Source organism: Kryptolebias marmoratus, linkage group LG17, assembly GCF_001649575.2.
Source record: "Kryptolebias marmoratus isolate JLee-2015 linkage group LG17, ASM164957v2, whole genome shotgun sequence".
NCBI classification, from domain to species: domain Eukaryota; kingdom Metazoa; phylum Chordata; class Actinopteri; order Cyprinodontiformes; family Rivulidae; genus Kryptolebias; species Kryptolebias marmoratus.
Window position 1 is genome coordinate 11,385,891 of NC_051446.1, and position 18,655 is coordinate 11,404,545.

Consider the following 18,655-nt stretch of genomic DNA (forward strand, 5'->3'; position numbering starts at 1 on the left):
CCCCCCCCCCCCCCCCTTCCCATCTGTTGCTTTATTCCTGACCCCCTGCCTCTCTAATATGTTATTCCAGTGTGTGTGTGTGTGTGTGTCTGCACAGACTGATCTCTTCATTTTGCCTTTCAAATGACACAAACAGATGTCCTTTTGCCTCAGCATCACTTCACTGACAGTGGTATTGTTTGGTTTGGGCTGCTGATGCCTTCACTTCTTCTGGTCTGAACCCCCCCCCAAATGCAGACTAATACTGACCTGCTGCCTCCTTGCTTCTGAAACAGAGAAACCCTTACCTGTTTGGAAACGGCAAACACGCCCCCGAGAGCACTGGCTGTGTCCTCCTGTTGACGGTGACCCCTCTGCCCACCTCAAATCCAACCTTCAGCAGCCGCGGCAGCCACAAAGATTACGTCCTTTGTCCAAATCCTAAATTTATTCCCGATGTAGGCGGTTTCTGCTTGTATCAGTGGTCAGATAAAGTAAAGGAAAGCGCATATGAGACAAAAAAAAACCTCATTAAGGTATGCAGGATATTAAGGAGCAAACTTTTATCTTTGCGTTCTGCTTGAATCCACATCTGAGTGAAAGATGTTTGGTGCTGGTCAAATAGATTTCTTTAGAAGCTCATTAATATGTGACACTAAACAGCACACACACAGTTTAGTCATAGTGAAATGTTGGTTCATAGTCGAAGTGGGAATGTTTAACATCCTCTGTGTCGCCTCCAGATGTCAAGGCTGTGGAGGCGAGACGTGCCGCTCTCGGAGAGGCCGGGGGAGGGCTCGCCTCCCGTCGGGGCTCTCGGACCTTCATCCTCCGCCATACCCATGGGGCCCAACATATCGTGGCTCTCCGAGGCCCCGCTCCTGGGCCCGGAGCAGCCGACCTTCCTGATGACCCCGGCGGCGCAGGCCGTGTCTGGCTTCTTCGTGTGGATCGCGCTCATCCTCACCTCGCACCAGGTAACGGCTTCATCGTGGCACACGGTTCTGCTTTTCCTCAGTTTGCAGACACTGACGATGGAGGTTTGACGGCGTCGGGTGTCTTTCTGGAAATGACAGCTCGGTTTGTGTAAATACGAACATCAGCAAAGGCCCAGAGAAGGCCGGGGGTTGCTTGGCAACATCCCTCAGTAGGTGTTTGTGCTACAATACACAAGCACAAAGAAGTATACACAGGTGAAGCTTGTGGGAAGGTGAAACCTTTGCACCAGGTCTGAATGGAGTTGTTTTCTTTTGTGCGTTCCTGTTACGTGATGTCAGGCAATGCATTGATTTTTGAGGTCAGTGACACGAACAGAAAGACAAACAAAAAGACTCTGATGATAAAGGGTTCAAAGAGATCAATAAAGTAAGTTTTCATGTCTCCCTTTGGCAGGAGGAAACTCAACCTTGATTCGACAAGACTAAAACAAAACGAGTCAAACTTGCCTTTGATCAGAGAAAAACTATAAAGTAAAAATCTCAAGATGTTGTAATAATTCTTATCGTTTTCTTAGTGAATTATTGTGTCGATTTTGTGACGTTTTGTCTCCGTCGTGCTCCCTTGGATGGGCCTTTTGTGTTGTTGCGAGATGAAGAACAATCAAGCGGAGCATCCGTTTGGTTAGAACGTTAAAAACAGATCGGGTCACGTGTCGGCTGGAAGGCAAGGAATGAACCCAGTCTCCGTGCAGCGTCTGACACCCCCCCCCCCCCCNCAGGGGTCATGACCCTCAGAGCTCGGAAGAAACTAGCCTTCTAATTTAAGACAAAGCTTTAAATTCTCTTATTTCACCTCGGGTTTAAAATGGTCTCATTTTCAGGTCGAGATCTTTATTTATTTTCTATTTCCCAAACTGCACCAAGAGTACACTAACAGACGATTTAAAATGCCTCCTCTGTGTGTCCCAGATCTACATGCACCTCCGGTTCTACAGCTCACCCAGGGAGCAGCGGCACATTGTGCGAATCCTCTTCATCGTTCCCATCTACGCCTTCGACTCCTGGCTCAGCCTCCTCTTCTTCACCAACGACCAGTACTACGTGTACTTCGACACCATCCGGGACTGTTACGAGGGTAAAGACATCCTTTTTCGTTCCACGCTCAAAGGTTTTTGTTTCAAAACTTGAGGCGGTAAATCCAAGCGCGACCTCTTTTCACAGAGACTGAACATGTGTGTGGACTTTAAACGGCGTGAAGAAGGATTCAAAAAGAAAGTTCAACCATGATGAAGCGGGGGTTCTGTGGAAACGATTAGCCATTATTATCTTGCTACAGTCTGAGCAGATCCACTTCTAAAGTGAATTTCGCAGTCCTAAAAGAACTCTAATCTTTAAAACTTTGTGGTGGTTCGTGCAGCTGCTATTTTATAAACCTTCCCACTGCTGTCAGTTTCACTTTATATGGTCATTCCAGCGGAAACATTATGAAATTCCTTCTGGATTTGACACCAGAAGATGCTGCTGCCATCTGAGCTTCCAAATAACCAAAAAAAAAGAAGCAACTAACTATGCAATGCAAAACTGATGGTGCGAGGGGTTTTTAAAATGATGTTTTTGTGAAATGCTAGATATATTTTTTTAAAACTGGGCTTGTTTTAAGACGACTGTGATCCACTTTGGTTTTAGTTGACAAAGTTCCGTTCTTTTGGACGTTAACTCCATTTCTCCAAACTGAGGCCCTTCAAAGATCGATCTACAACAGGTAAGATATTATTCTTCAAAGCCCCCGATTCAAAACGGCTGAACTATCTCACAATGTGGTAATTTCACCGACTTTTTAAATACTCCTGAAAATCTTCTAATTTCACTGTAAGGTCGCTGCTTTTTCTTCAACAATCTTTTTGTTTAAATATAGTTATTTTCTTGAATTTACGCATCATCATCATCATCATCATCATCATCATCATCATCATCATCGTGTCTGTCAGAGGAAATCTGGTTTGGGTGTGATTTCACTTTGTATTAGGACAACTTCATTCATATGAAGTCAGGAGTCAAAAGTGGCAGCTTTTGTGAGTGGGTTGGTGACGCAACAACACAACAAATGCTTTCGGATGTGTTGTACTGTTGAAGCTTATTTGCCTGGAGGCGGTGAAGGGCAGCTGACGATCGTCACTCCGCTGAAAGTTCTAACGATAGGGACAGAAATAGTCACGTCCTGGTTTGGCAAATCGATGATGCGGACGGGGGCTCACTCTATGTATGGTACAGGAAGTGCGGTGAATATCGTCACAAAGCTCCTACATACAGATGGCTCGCCTCATCCTCGTTCCTCGTCTCTGTCCTGCGTTTCCTCCACACGTTTCTCTTCCCTTCTTCTTCCTCCTCTGCCTTCTGTTTTTTTTTTTTTTTTTACCCTCGTCGTCTTGCATTTCTGCCTCGAATCTTTTCCTCGGCAACTTGTTGCGTGGCAACTGCGCTCGCAGATCTTCCTCCTCAACCCAGCCCGGCTGCTTTACATAAAGAGTTTGTCTCAGCCCAACTTGGTTGCAAAGTTCCTCGTCTCATTGTATGCGGGCTTACTGTATCACCATGGCAACTGGCACTGCAGCCGGGGCGTCCTTTGGGAAGATGTGAAGGAGCACAATAGTAAACAGCAGAGAGGGCTCCTCGGAGCAGATCAACCAGTTCTCGTGCTTCAGCTCAGCCGGATTGTGTGTGGAAGGCTTTGACACGCAGGAGGCACACACGGCATCCTCCGTTTTCGTCTGACATCAATCAGGAGAGGGTGACAGAGTTGCGTTGGGTGTGTGGGTGGAGCAGGAAGACCTGCTGACGCAACGAGAATCACTGCCAGCGCTACGAGTCTGAAACACGCCCAAGGCACGCGTTTTGCACTTTCAGTGCCTTATATTGCGGATTCACATCCGCCCTAGGCCGAGTGAGCGTACATGTAGACACAAACAGAGGGACAGGGAGTTCCTCGGGGGGTGTTAGCAGGATTAACGTGGTTGTGTTTTTCACGAGCCTCTTGATCGTCATCTGCCTCCCACTGAAACGGCCCAGACTGGAGATTATGCAATGGTCACAGGAGACAGGGATATTATTCAGCCAGGGAAATGTGTGTGTGTGTGTGTGTGTCTTTAATGTGCTGAGTAGGGATTAACACCTGACCACACTAATCCATGGAGATTCTTTCACCTTGGGGGTTGAGAACTAGAGTCTGTGCATGTGGAGGCTGTTTATTTCAAGGTTAAGAACAGGAGCTTGGTTTAATTTTCACTAATGAAGTTACCTTTGGTTCAGCTCGACTGCTGTTTAGATTTTATTTTTTGTGGGGTTGTTTTGTTTTGTTTTATTTGCAAAGCTGTTAGCACAAAAGAAATCATTGTTCTTTGACTCATTCAGTATTCCCTGTATGCCTGTTATTATCTTCTGGGACATATTTACTTTGGGTTATCTCTCTGGGTGGAACTGTTCATGTCTTCATACCGTGACGGTTCGGGACATTTTGGACGGGTACAGTGAGCTGACGACAAATACGTCACCACTCCCAGAGCGGGCGCTTATTAAATTAAACTGCATTTTGCTAAAAGATGCTGTGTAAACACTCTATATTTAAAAAAAATGACAACAAAACACCTCCTTGTTTAACTCGAATCAGCTGTGTGCAGCTGATCACAGACATACAGGTACGGCAGGCAGTTCTATCATTTAAGCAACGCTTTCAGAACTACTGTGGCAGACCACATTTATTTAATATCCCTGATATCAAACATCATTTTCTCACACTAGCGCTCAGACGGCTGAGACGTTTGAGCGTTTCACGGGAGACGCTCTTCAGTTCTGTGTTGCTTTTTTTTTTACATGACGTTTGGAACAAACGTCACAAGGACGCACGTGTCCAAAGATCATACGACCGTCAGATCAGATGATAACAGAGTTGGCAGCAAAGGCTCGCTGTCGGTCAGGCGCTCTTACGTGCTCGCCGGTTCCCCTGACTGCGCCACCACCACCTGGCCTCATGTAAACCCACAACCTGACCCCGATCGAACTCCGACAAGGGCCGGTAACGCTGTCCAATGTGTCTACGAGCTCTGGGACACGTGCAACAAATCCTAAAAGAACTCAAGCAAGGAATCTGAAAAGCAGCCATGCTTCCACCCCTTGTGTTTTGATTGTTCTTGGCCATAAGGGCTTTTATATGATGCAAAACAGCACACTGAACTTTGTAACTCACGTGAAGTTTATGTGATCCTAATCATCCCGTCCTCCCTTTGTTTGTCCACAGCATTTGTCATTTACAACTTCCTGAGTCTGTGTTACGAGTATCTGGGAGGAGAGAGCGCCATCATGGCAGAGATTCGAGGGAAACCCATTGAGTGAGTTCACACCTGTGGCCTTCGGGTCAAATGGACCCGACGTTACAAGGGCTTCAGGAGGGTGCAGTAACCTGAGCCGTTCCTGGTTCCTTCTCCATAATTTGAGGCTGTTGTGTGTTTGGGCCCCCTCTAGGTCCAGCTGCATGTACAGTACCTGCTGTCTGAGAGGAAGGGCCTACTCTATCGGGTTCCTGCGGTTCTGTAAGCAGGCCACTCTGCAGTTCTGCGTGGTCAAACCGCTCATGGCTGTCATCACCGTCATCCTGCAGGCCTACGGCAAATATAAAGATGGAGACTTCAAGTGAGTGATTAGCCACCAACTAAACCTGTGCTTAACTTCATGTTAACCGATGCGTTCTGTGATTTAAGAAGCGGGAAACAAGAATGTAGCTGTGTTTACTTATTCGGGTGTTTTTCTAGTTTTTACATTGTGTGAAATAATTTTATCCTTATGAGCGTTTGACATTATCTGTAATGATAAATAATCAACAAACCTGAGAGTAACTGAGCCTGAAAGGTCCCTGCCTCACCCACTCTGTGATGATTTCTCACCGCAGCGTTGCCAGCGGATACCTGTACGTGACCATCATCTACAACATCTCAGTCAGCCTGTCTCTGTACGCCCTGTTCCTCTTCTACTTCGCCACCAGGGACCTGCTCAGCCCGTACAGCCCCATGCTCAAGTTCCTGGTGGTCAAGTCCGTCATCTTCCTCTCTTTCTGGCAGGGTACGGAGCCTTCACGCCCCACCTTGCTAAAGGGCATTTAACGCATCTTTACTTTTAAACTGTGTCAACAGTAATATTTATTTCCATGTCTGAAATTGGGAAATATATAAAAAAAAAAAAGTAGTAAAGTGATTACCATATCTACAGTGCGCCTTATAATCCGGAGCACCTTATATATGTAAGAAGTCGTAATGTTTTAGTACGACTTTGGTTAAACTACAAAGCTGCACCGCTTGCAGCTTTAGGCCCCCACATACTCGGGCGTACTGTCCGTCCTCTGTGAGCTGTGCGGACTCCGGGCGGACTGTCTGCGGACGGTTGAGACTTCATACTCCAGTGTACAGATTGCCTAAAATTCTCCCGTGACAAATTTCAGTCACGGCGTCACTGAATGAGGAGGAAGAGATCGCTTGCCTCTTATCTTTAAAAAAAAAACAAAAGGAAAGAAGGTGCCTTCAGCCCTGTTTCTTCTCCACCAGGGCAGCCACCGCACACCTGCCAGTGCTGCACAGAGAGCGGCAGTCACGGTTGGTGTCGCACACAAAAAAGTCAGACGTAAACACCGTTTCTCGCCGGGCAGTTTATTGTGCGACACATAGTACACGCATTCGGTCATAAAAATTGATCTTTGCGTGGACGTGTCCGACAGATGTCCGCCTTGAGACCGCGCGGACCTCCGCAGAGTGAAGTACACCCGAGTATGGGGGGGGGTCTTTTCATCGGTGCAGTATTCTCTGAAAAGACAGGGGGCTGTTTTGTTTCGCTTAATGTGCCTTATAGTCCGGTGTGCTTTATGTAGGACAAAAATTCGAAAATGGACCATTCATTGACAGTGTGTCTTATAATCCAGTGCGCCCTATAGTGCGGAAAATACAGTAAATAAAATAACAAAAAAACGAGAACAAGGCTGTCAAGCACGCAGACAAAAGTTACAGAAGAGTGATGATGTCGCGTCATGAACCCTGACCTTAGTGATAGCAAAGTCTCCAGCTCGAATGTGAGCTTATACAAAGATTATTTTGACTGAATTCCCAATGAAGCTGCTCTTACTCACATAATTGTCAGGTTGGGAGGTGAGAGAGGCGAACTCAATGAGCAGACTCATCTTGGTTCCAATTTTTAGCAAAAAGCTGACGAGGCAGCAAAAACCAAACAATAACAAAAATCCAAGACGTAGCAAAAATGACAAGACATGGGAGGAACCAGACAGCACGTATAAGCAACAACGGACCAGCGAGTAAGTGGAGGAGATGACCGAGTTTTAAAGACAGAGGGTAATTAGGTGAAGTGGGCACAGGTGAGTGATTACTGACAAGGAGCAGGTGGAGATGGGCGTGGCAGGAAAACAAGTGACTGACCTCAAGAACTGAACTAAGACCAGATTAAACATAAATATAACTATATAACAAAAATAAAACAAACAAACATGAACCAAAAACAACCCCAAAGCCTGACAATAATGTTCTGTTTTTGTTGTCAGAAAGCACAAAAGTTTTAATGACTTACTGTTCGATTTTAGTAAAATCCTGGCTTGACTTGAACTTGCCATCTAACAAAACCTCCAGTCACACAAATTAGAAAACCGTGTGTGCCGTTATTTCAGCTAGACTTAGTCCTCGGTCCTACCGTTTGTCTCCTCGCTGTCCCCTCAGCACCAGGAAACAGCAACATCCTCAATTTCCTCCTCGGTGGCTGTATGGCTGGTATGTTTGGTGTCTCTTGGTCGCTGCGTCCTCACCTGCAGCTTTGAAAGCCTTCATCTGTCGGCAAAAATGCAGGTCCTCGCTCCTCCATCCTCGACTCTGCTGCTGCAATAAGTAGCTACGCATCAGCTCGGCGTGTTCCCGTTAGGACAGTCTTTATCTGTCTCCTAAATAACTCAATTTCTGTGAAAAATCAGCCACAACTCCATAGGCCCGGTCTCTGGTGGAACTGTAGCGTGCTTGTCTTCGCAGCTACGGTAGAGTAGATTCTGTGAGTAAAAACGTGTGGCTTTTAGAATTACTCATCAGCTTTGAAAACAGCGAAAAGGTCCTGTTGTTTTTTGTTTTGTCGTTACTTTGAAGATTTGTAGGTTTTCTGGCACTGAAACACAACATTACATGCTCTTTAAATACGTTAAAGTGCAACTTCAGGTTAACAACTCCCATGGTTTAAAGTCTGTTTACAGGACCTGCAATAACATTTGGACAGATTTTCCATTTGTCGTCATCTCAGTTTACAAGCTGGAGTTTCATAAATCTGCGCGTCATCGCTATAAAAGCGTCTTTATTTTACATTTGCTGCCTAAAAATGAGCGAACCGCTGTTTTTAAAATGCGCCTACATTTTTTTTTTTTTTTTTTTGCTCAGGCATGTTGCTGGCCATCCTGGAGAAGTGCGGTGCCATCCCTCAGATTAATTCCCCGGAAGTGTCCGTGGGCGAGGGCACGGTCGCCGCCGGTTACCAGAACTTCATCATCTGCGTGGAGATGTTTTTCGCGGCGCTGGCCCTGCGGCACGCTTTCACGTACAAAGTCTACGTGGAGAAAAGTCTCGACGCACGAGGTGAAGAGAAGAGAACGATGCTGTCGTTCAACATATTGTTTTTCTCTTTAATTTATTTCTGCTAGTTCCAATCGGTGCTCTTTCTGTAATTTCCCCCTCTTGTTTTGTCTCTTCTCTTTTCAATATCCGTACATTGAAAATATTCTTCACACTTTTTCCCGTTTCCTGTTTGATCTCTGTCTTCATATCTGCCTTTTCTTCTCTGCTGCGCCATAAAGGACCTCTTCCCACATATGGAGAGTTTGGTAGGTTTAATCCTTGTGACATTTACGCTCCTGCCGTTCTGTGTGTGCCTTACATCTGATGGTCTGACTCCTCAAGCTTTAGATTCAGCTGGTTTTTATGTAAATATTGCTTTTTGTTGACATTTCCAAACAACTTTTCTTTTGCATTCCTTTCTGTCTCACAGCCCCAACATGTCTGACTCCTTCTTTTTTAGTATTTTTGTTTTAACTTAAGTTTCCTTCACCCATTCTTTTTTTTTTAAACCTGCCAATGCGTAAGTATTAAAGCAACCTTAATACTATTTGGTAATTTATCTTGTTTCCAAAAAATGACAAAATACAACAAAACATTAATCTCAGTAGGGAATACACTGCTGTGACTTGAGGTATTTGAAGTTTATACACAAAAAAAGTGAAAGTGCTGTCAGGGAGGGACAAACACAGGTGTGGGGTTACCACGGCTACCCCAATGGGCGGCACCTTTAGCATCTAACATCATCAAAACTTGACTGCAAACGCTCAGAATCCAGTCAGACTGTGATGGAAAATCTGCTGATTTTTCTTACAGTTTTGAGTCGCAGCTCTGTGAGATTCTCAGTTTACACGAAGCTATTTTTCAGTGAAACTAACATTTCTGATGTAGCTCAGCTTTCAGATTGTCTGAAACCTGAAGCCCTCTGAACCCGGGTCTCAGAGCAGAGCAGCTGCAGATCCACAACAGTAAAAATGGCCGACAGCAGAGGGCTGTTTGTGTGACTCGTCCTGTTCAACATGTAGCAGCGACCCAACCTCGCCGTGAGGCCAAACAAACATCTGTAGAGCCGCCATGTTGGATCTAACTGTTTACATGTGCGCCTCATTGAAAGCCGGGCATCCTGTGTTGCCAGATATACGATAATTGCCCTTTTTATACGATAGCTTCAGGGTCGAGTCCTCGTCCTTTTCTGTGCGCACGTCCACCAATCACAACTAATCTTACAACCCCTCCTCTGATAAAAACGTACCTCCCTCAGCACACAGCGTAATTTGGGTCAAAATACAATAATTTTAACCTCCTAAGACCCAAACTCTTGGGGCGCCAGGTCCTAGGAGGTCAAAGCAACAGTATGATAGTTCCTCATTTCTTATCTGGCAACCCTGCCTGCCATTGAAGCTGCAGCAGATTCAGTAAGCACAGCCATATCCATGTAAACAGGGTTTTTTCTTGTTGATTCGCCAAAATAAACATTAATAAACTAAAGTTTCCAAAGATTATTGTTATGTAACAGGGCTTTAGATTTTTTACAAAAATAAGTCCCAAATTTAGCAAGCACAGGAAGCTAATGTATGTTAGAATTTAGGACAGTAGCTGCATTGGCACTCTTTATTTACCTTCCAGTTTAACACATTTTAAATTTCCTTTTTCTCTCTTTTCCGATCTTCTTCCCTCCTTCCTCCTTTTTTTTTTACTGATCCTTCTCTCCACCTTCATCCTTCTTTTTTTCTCCTGTGTGCTTATTTATCCCTTCTCTTTTCTTTTTTTTTTTTTACACAAGAATATTTAGAAACCTTTACATTTTCTTTAATAGTCCCATTGCAGCCTTTGTTTTGCTCCTTTCTTCTCTTGATCACTGACTCTCTCCTCGTCCCTCCTCCTCCTCAGGCCGCTGCGCCCCGATGAAGAGCATCTCCAGCAGCCTGAAGGAGACGATGAGCCCCGGGGACATGGTCCAGGACGCCATCCACAACTTCTCCCCGGCCTACCAGCAGTACACCCAGCAGTCCACGCTGGAGCAGGGGGCGCCGCCCCCGGCCTCCCGCGGCCACGGCGCTGCCGGCGCCCGCGGCGACACCGAGAAAACTCTCCTGCTCAGCTCAGACGACGAGTTCTAAAGCAGGAGAAAAGGCCTCGTCGCCGCGACCGGATGGTACCTAACCCAGCCGGTTCTCTTCAGTGACTGATCAGAAGTTCTGTGGTCGACTGCATCAACGCTTGTGTGCCCACACGAACCCAACGCCTCAGTTTGTGGGAACGCGCAGCGCTCATTTTGGTTGCGTAAACTTGGAAAGTTCGTGAGTCACGACATAAATCATATCTGACATCTGAGACAAAAGTTTTCTGCCTTTGTTTGGAGCTTGTTTTTTATGCTCCAGAAGAGTCATTTCAGTGGACAAATGATCATCTAAGCTGACTTTTTTGTTGTTGTTATTGTTGTTCTGGTCCTGTTTCATGGTTTTAAAGATGTTTATAGATTAAAAACAAAAAGAAACAAGGAATAATCCTAAATTCAAGGTTAGAGTTTGAACTGTTTTTCCAGGAATGGATTTATTTAAGGTTTGAAACCTTTTTATTTTTCAAACTTCATTTATAAAACAAAATAGATCAGTTGACTTGTCGGCACAGCAGATGGATGTTCTCTTTAAAGGGTTATTCTGGTCATTTCGACGTGTCGTTAAGAAGTTATGAACAAATAATATCTTACCTGTTGTAGATCGCTCTTTGACAGCCTCAGTTTGGAGAAACGGAGGTTATTTCTGAGTCTTTGCCTCAAACGGATCTGGTAGGAATTTAATAATGTTTCTGCTGAAATAACCACGTAACTCGTTCTGTATGCGGGTCCACTTAGACGAGCCTTTGTTAACTCGGTCCATTTTCCAAGCTGGATTTTGTCGTCTTAAAAACGACTCCAGTCTTACAAAATAAAGTCATAAAGTCGGGGTTTAAACCGGCCCAACGGTCAGAAGAAGAGTTAACGCCCCTCGAGTGGATCAATATTGTTATTGATATTAGCAGAGCAGATGTGGGGGGCAGAGCAGCTTATAGATTTGACATTTTATCTGCTCCAGTTGGAGTGNNNNGGGGGTGGGGGGGCAGAGACTGTTCAGGATTTTACTTGTTTCAGCAGGTTTTTAGTTTTTAGTTGAAAGGTCGGCTTGATCACCAGAGTCAGAGCTCTGCAGGGTGCGGTGAAGACCAGGGGCCAACGTGACACTTTGCTTTAGCCGAGGGCCAATCTCAGACACTATTTATTAAAAAGAAGCTACAAATGAACCTTAGTTTTCAGATGTAATAGGTCACAAATATTTATAAAGAAATATAATTTACATTTCCAAACACTTATTATGCAGAGTTTAGAACAAACGTAACTTATTAATTAAGGAGCCAGAAGATCAAATTGAAAAAGACAACTAAAAAGTTGGCGAACTGCCATGAGAAATGTGCAATAAGCGCCCTCCGTTTTGTTTTATTTTGTTTTTGTGAAGCGACACAGACTGGCTAGTACATTTAAAATGTTATCTCGTGGGCCGGATGTAATTGCAACAGCGACTGCGTCTGGCCCGCGGACCTTCCCTTTGACCCGGGACGTGGAATAAATGAAATGAGATGTTAAAGCAGCTCATCCGGGACTGTTAACAGGAGCATAATTAGACATTCTCTCATGAATCCATCCTGTCTAACCCTGAAAACAGGAGGAACTTCGCCTCTCGTACGGCAGCTGACACTTTTATTCATTTCAGGCAAAAAAATGAAATCCAGTTTCAGCCGATCTGTCCCAAAATAAGAACACCTCGGAGGGCAGAGCGGCTCTGATTTCACTTTGACTTGTAAATTGGACTCATTCAGCAGAGCTTTGTGGATCTGACGGGCTGCAGTCATTGGGCCACACTGTCCACCTTCGAGAAAAATAACGTTTCTGTTCCTGTCAGCAGTCGGTATCGAACAATCTTCTAGTTACTCATTTATTTAATCTTAACTACATTTATTGCACAGTGCTCAAACTGAAGTCTCCAGTCAACATCAGCTGTAAGACGGGCAGGGAGGGAGGGGGTGTCAATATTATTCTTTGTCTAGGTTTGTTTTTTTTAGCTCATTGTTCTTTTGTTCCACCATGAAAGTCCATTTTTGGTGGGTTTGGTTTTAATTTAACCGCATGAGCTTCTCTCTTTTCTTTTTAAGGACACACACACACACGCGGAGCGCCTGAGTCATCTCGAGTGCGTCACGCTGAAAATGCCAACATGTTTACAACTTTCTCCTCTCTGCCGTAGCTCGGGTTGAACAGCAGAGGGCCGCGCGTGGTGAGGTTTCTCCACGATCGCACGAACGCGTCCTGGCACCTGCTTCTTCATCAGGAAACATGATTTTTCTTTTTTGTGTGTGTGTGTGTGGGGGGGGGGGGTCCCTCTTGTTTTCCTTCCAGCCTGACCCAGTTTTTCAGCCATAAACACGAGAGGAGACAAGTTTGCACGGGCGGAGAAGTGGCCTATTTTTAGACACTTTTATAAGCCGGGGGTTATTTTTAGCAGCCTTTGCAGGTGTTCTGTCTTTTTACCCGATTCAAAAAGCTTTTGGTCCGATTGCCATAACCTCACCCGTGAGCTCCTCTCTCCTCTGTGCTGCGGTGTCATCAGTGATGAGTCAAGAGTTCTGGAGAAATGTGTGTCCTTTTTAAACAGCTGCTGGAGTAGTTGAGGTGTGTTCAAACATTTCTTTTCTGTAAAGTTTTAAAAAAATCACACCTTGTGTTTTTTTTTTTTTAATTTCAATAGCTTTTGGTTTCATGTTCTCTTGTCTGAGCTGCTCATGATGTTTCAATGTCATAAACGGAAAAATAAAGATAATTTAGTCTGTATTTAGGCTCTTATTGTTACCGTTTCATGACCCTGATCCTCCTCATCAGAAGTTTCACTCAGCCTAATAAAACCTATTATTATTTGGTTCTTTGTTTTTTAAATTAAACATCTATATTCCTGTTATTTTTGACATCACTGGGCAAAAGAACTTGAATTCACGAAAGTGCCTAACAAGGTATCAAACTATCAGCACAAACTCATACTGTCAGTGTCACTCTGTCATCGCATTTTTACATAAAATTGCATAAAAGTAGACTCAGGGGTGCCTCCAGAAAGTTGGTCGTGAGGTGGCACACCAAAACCAAAAACTGGAACAGAATTTCACTTTTTATTAATGCTGTTGTCATATATATACTGTAAACCAGGGGTGTCTAACCCTATCCTGCATGTTTTACTTGTTTCTCTGCTCCAACACACCTGATTCAGTGGTTCAATCACCTCTTCATGTTCTGCAGAAGCCTGTTAATCACCCATTGATTCAAATCAGGTGTGTTGGAGCAGAGAAACAAGTAAAACATGCAGGATGGTGGCCCTCCAGGACCAGAGCTGACCACCCCTGCTGTAGGCTATTTAAAAAAAATTCTGCAATATAGGAGAAAAGGAACCAGCTTCTGATAAAAGTCAACTTTTTTAAGTTGAAAAAGGTGATTATCTACAGCACAGTCGCGAGTCAAATTTATTACTATTCAATTTATTAAACAAATATGTTTGGAACCCTGCATCACAATGTGTTCTGTACAATCACACCTGTTGTCTGAATCCAGGGAAAGTAGCTTTAACTTTTTATTTTATATATTTCCAAAAACTTAGGCCAGGGGTTTCAAACTCCAGGCCTCGAGGCTCCGCTGTCCTGGAGGTTTTAGGTTTTTTTTCTTCTTCTCCAACACACCTGATTCAAAGGGTTTAATTACCTCCTCACCAAATCATCAAGTTCTCCAGGAGCACGGCAACAAGTCATCAATTTAAAGCAGGCGTTTTAAAGCAGGAACACGTCTACAATATGCAGGACAGCGGCCCCCCGAGGAACAGAATTTGACTCGTGTGACTATAGGGACATTAAAAATCCACACCTAACAAAAGCTGTGAACAATATAAATCTTCAAATGATTGCTAAAAGCATTGATTTTTTTTTTTTTACTTTTATGCCACAATTGTTATGAGACTAAACCCATGTTATAAATGCATAACATAGTTGTGCTCACAGGTTTCTGCCTTCACTTTGTGGATCAGGATTTGAAAGGCTCCAATCCAATCAACACAAACGCCATATTATGTACAATATGTACAACATTTATTATAATTATTATATAAAATAGACAATGTACTTAAATTTTCCACAATAGAAAAAATACAGGTAATAAATACAAAGACCATGTTTGTTTTGCGGGTAGTACAAAACATCCAACACGACTCGACAGACGGGAGACGGTAAAATATTGAGGATAAATGCTTTTTGCCACGACACCGTTCATGTAATAGCTAAATATTTGCCTCTCCCTGGTCGACGGTTATTGCGTTACGGTCCGGACTCGTATTGCTAGCACTAGTCTGTGGCCTGGACGCGCCTGCCTCGCCGGAAGCATCTTGCAGGTCTTCGAGTGTATCTATCAAACGCCGCCTTCCTGCACTTTCCTTTCCATCCTGCCTCGTCGACTTTCTCTCGTCCTAACCACTATCCCATCGCCAACCGGGCCTTCCCTCGTCCTTCTCTTTCTTCCACTTCACGGTTTCCTTTCTGCTGATTCATACAGGGTTCCATTTGTGCCAAAAATATGTCAAAACATTTTTTGGCACGAACGGCACCCCGTAGTTCTGAGACTTTCGCTTCGAACGACGAACAGGTCGCCGTAGAAAAAAAAAATCATAGGTGTCCCTCCCAAGAATCAGCTACGACAAGCTAGTACAAATGTGGCAAAACGTACTCACAAAACACACAAATAATGACACATCATACATCTGGGCACTTCTACGCAGCTAATAATTAACATCTTGCAATCTTCGTCGCGACACGAACACAACAGTTAGACGTGAGAATATCCTCAGGCTAGTCATAAGTACTTCTGAACGTCACAGCACTCGTTAGCTTGTCTTTTCATAATATCTACCTTTAAATACAAATAAAATATAGAATATTTATATAGATCTCTTATAAATGTCACTCAACATTGTCGTCTCTCTGCAGCACATACGAACGTTACAAATAACACAAAACAGGAATGTATTCAGAGGATTTCTTCTTCTTCTTCTTCTGTTTTATTTTTTCTGTTTTCGCAGGAATTTCTAACCAGGTAGAAGTCTGCTTTGATGGAAGTCTGACGGAGACAGATAGACTGCACAACAATGGGACCAGAGGCAGGGAGCGGCGTGAGGTCAGAGCCCCGGAGAGCTGGATGGTGACGGAGGTTTATGTGTGGACGTGAAAAGGTGGAGCGATTGTATTCCGGGTTTCCCTTTTAGGTTTCTGGAGCTCCGGCGTACACTTAAGGCACTGATGGGGGGTGAGAAGAAAAAAAAAAAAAAAGATGCGACCGCGTGGAGGTGTATAGGGCCGAGCAACCTTAGTGGCTGAATGAGGCACCGGCGGCACCGGCGGCCGCAGCAGGTGGACCTGTTGAGCGGCGAAGACGAACAGCAGCAGCTCTGGCTCCAGTCGGAGTCCGCTTTGTTGCCACCTGCACCTCCGGCGGCCCGGCGAAGGAGGGGTTTGTGTGTCCTGACCGCTGTGCGGAGCTTGCCTGGCTCACATTAATCTGAACTTTGAGTGCTTGGTGGGGGAAAAAAACAAAACAAAAGAACCCTCTTTTTCAGTCAGCTTTAACTGTACAAGTCAGAGGACACGTCCACCTGTCCCGGATGACTTATTATTTGCTCCTAGTCCTTTTAGAGAGAAACTAAACTAAGCTGTTGTTGCTAGGCAACCTTGTACGCCTTGCCGCAGTGAAGTGAGTTACTCCTGCATTTCATAATGTGAAAAAGGCACAATGCAGATGATAAGTTTAGTATTTTCCTACTTATTAAGCCTTCCTGTTCTCCCGCCTTCATGTTGTGCGTGTGTATGTGTGTAGCATATCCATTTCTACATGTGTGTGTATTTGCTTTACAGACCGACTACCACCTAAACACAACCCCACCCCACCCCAGTCTGGTTCTAGCAGCTCTCCTAAGACGGGTCCTGTTCTTTCTGCGTCTGAGCTTGGGACGGGCTCTTCACGATGGTGATGACCGAGGCGGTGTTGAGGCGCGGCGCCGTGGCCAGCAGACTGCCCCCTCCTGCTTCCAGGCCCCGGGCGAACCTCTGCAGGGCGGCCAGGCGCGCGCCCAGGCCCTCCAGCTCCTTCCTCATGCCGGCGTTCTCGGCGCCGAGCCGCTCCACCTCCCTCTGCAGCTCCATCTTCTGCTGCTCCAGGGCCTCCCGCTGCGAGACGCGCTTCACCCGACAGCTGGCCGCGTAGCCGCGATTCTTTAGGGTGCGCCGGCGCTGCTTCAGCTTCTGGATTTCCTCCCGGGAGAGGCCGCGCAGGTGGAGGTTCAACTCCCGCACCGAGAGGGACATGAGCTCGCTGTCCGACAGGAAGGGCACGTTCTCGCCGCATTCCTGCTTCACCTGAAGAGGAGGTGGACATAGGAAGAAATGAACCACAGAACAGGGGCTAATAAGACTACAAATACATGCAGTGGGCCGCAAATAATTTGGTATTTAAATAAGAAAATCTACACAAAATGCTCCTGAAATAGCCTTGTTTTACCTATATTCATACATCACGTGAAAACAGGAAATGAGTAAGGGGTAAAACACTGACCAGTGGTGCGCTGCTGCTACTGTGGTAAAATCACCAAGTGATGCAGTCATTCCAGCCAGACAAGTACAAAACTACCCTTTATGTAATGGAGTACTTTACATGTCTGCCACCAGTGTCTGTAGTTAGTTTCACTTAGACTAATACTTAATATTAGTCCAAGTATATTTAGGCCTTCAGTATTTAGACATGGATAACTGGGCTTTTGTTTAGCCTGTTATCTAGCTTTGTATACTAATGTGTAGGATTCAAAGCAATGTGTTCCTAATATTGATGATGTTTTCAGTTAGCTGGTTATTAGTTATTACAGCAGACTAGAGTAGAGAGAGTGACAATTCCTGGTCTGATAATATGCTGTATATTTAGATTAGTACTGCCAAAAAGAACAAAAAAACGATAAATTTAATGTCATGTACTTTAAAGTAAAGTACAAGTTCTGTTATGTAGCACCTACCAAGATGGCGGCGCAAAGTCTAGCCTCGTTAGCGGACTGTGCTGTGGTTGGCCATGCTGGCGAATCGCTATAAAACAGTCCTGCGACACAGCAGCACGGACCAGTCCGTCTTTTGGCGGCTGTTCATAAACCATCAATGGAGCCAACCGCCGACCAGACGTTAGCTTTCAGAAATGACGCGGGCGGTGCGGGACCAAAAGAGGCGTGAAGCTTGGCTCCTCTTGGTGTTGCGCTACCAATGAATGCGACGGGGCGCAGAGAGCGTACGCCATCGCAACTTTTAAACTAACTGCAGAGGTGCTGTGCGTCATCAACAATCTTCCCTCCCTAATGAACCTGTTTGTTGTTTATTAGGGACCAAGTGGTCGAACGGACCATATTATCTCTTCATCACATCACTGAGCCGCAAAGCTGGCTTGTCTTTAAAACAGGTTGACTGTTTCAGCTCTGTTACGACACAAAGGCACATTTCGGTTCGTTTAAAAATCCCACCAAGTCGACCGGAAGACGTCTAAGTCTGGGCCTGAGGTGTTCTGGGAAAGAGCGTTTGTGTTGAAGTAGCGCGAGGCTACGGACTAAGTTTTACCTTCAGGGCTTTGCTGCTTCTCTCCGTCGTCATGATCCACTTGTCTCGTTTTTTTGCCTTTCCTCCCTTCTTCCAGGAAAGCACCAGTCAAAACACAAATAAAAACTCTGTAAAATAATTTAAAAAAAAAAAAACAGAATTTAAGTGTTTTTACATGTGACATTTACCACCCGCTCACAAGACAACAAGTCATGCACAGTTAAGAAAAGAAGAAGCCACAGATCTTCTTTTTAGCTTCTCCAAAAGCGCTCTCTCATTAAACTCTGTGGTTTGATACGAGAGGAAGAGGAGTGTTTAAAACCAGCGTGCCTTTTTTTTCTCTCTCTCTCTTTCTGTTTGCTGGAATAGTTAGGGGGAAGTTATCATGTGTCTGGCCTCTGGTTGCTCAAAGCAGGTGTCCTAACCAAC

General features: G+C 44.9%; 2 protein-coding genes across 3 annotated transcripts in view; one reads left to right on the forward strand and one right to left on the reverse strand.

The window, feature by feature from the left end:
- Nucleotides 1–13,409, forward strand: part of tmem184ba (transmembrane protein 184ba) — a 14,138-nt gene extending 729 nt beyond the window's left edge. The window contains exons 2-9 of one of the 2 annotated variants that reach the window (XM_017416240.3): nucleotides 723–956; nucleotides 1,887–2,052; nucleotides 5,209–5,299; nucleotides 5,433–5,600; nucleotides 5,857–6,026; nucleotides 8,378–8,572; nucleotides 8,791–8,817; nucleotides 10,439–13,409. In XM_017416240.3, coding sequence (XP_017271729.1) covers nucleotides 723–956; nucleotides 1,887–2,052; nucleotides 5,209–5,299; nucleotides 5,433–5,600; nucleotides 5,857–6,026; nucleotides 8,378–8,572; nucleotides 8,791–8,817; nucleotides 10,439–10,668 — 1,281 coding nt within the window. In that variant the 3' untranslated portion in view covers nucleotides 10,669–13,409. The remainder of the gene's footprint in view (nucleotides 1–722; nucleotides 957–1,886; nucleotides 2,053–5,208; nucleotides 5,300–5,432; nucleotides 5,601–5,856; nucleotides 6,027–8,377; nucleotides 8,573–8,790; nucleotides 8,818–10,438) is intronic. The other variant, XM_017416241.3, reaches the window with a different exon arrangement.
- Nucleotides 13,410–14,679: 1,270 nt separating this feature from the next.
- Nucleotides 14,680–18,655, reverse strand: part of maff (v-maf avian musculoaponeurotic fibrosarcoma oncogene homolog F) — a 6,823-nt gene continuing 2,847 nt past the window's right edge. The window contains exons 2-3 of the mRNA XM_017416246.3: nucleotides 18,248–18,354; nucleotides 14,680–17,014 (exon numbers count right to left, since the gene is read on the reverse strand). Of these exons, the coding sequence (XP_017271735.1) occupies nucleotides 16,571–17,014; nucleotides 18,248–18,280 (477 nt within the window). The 5' untranslated portion in view covers nucleotides 18,281–18,354 and the 3' untranslated portion in view covers nucleotides 14,680–16,570. The remainder of the gene's footprint in view (nucleotides 17,015–18,247; nucleotides 18,355–18,655) is intronic.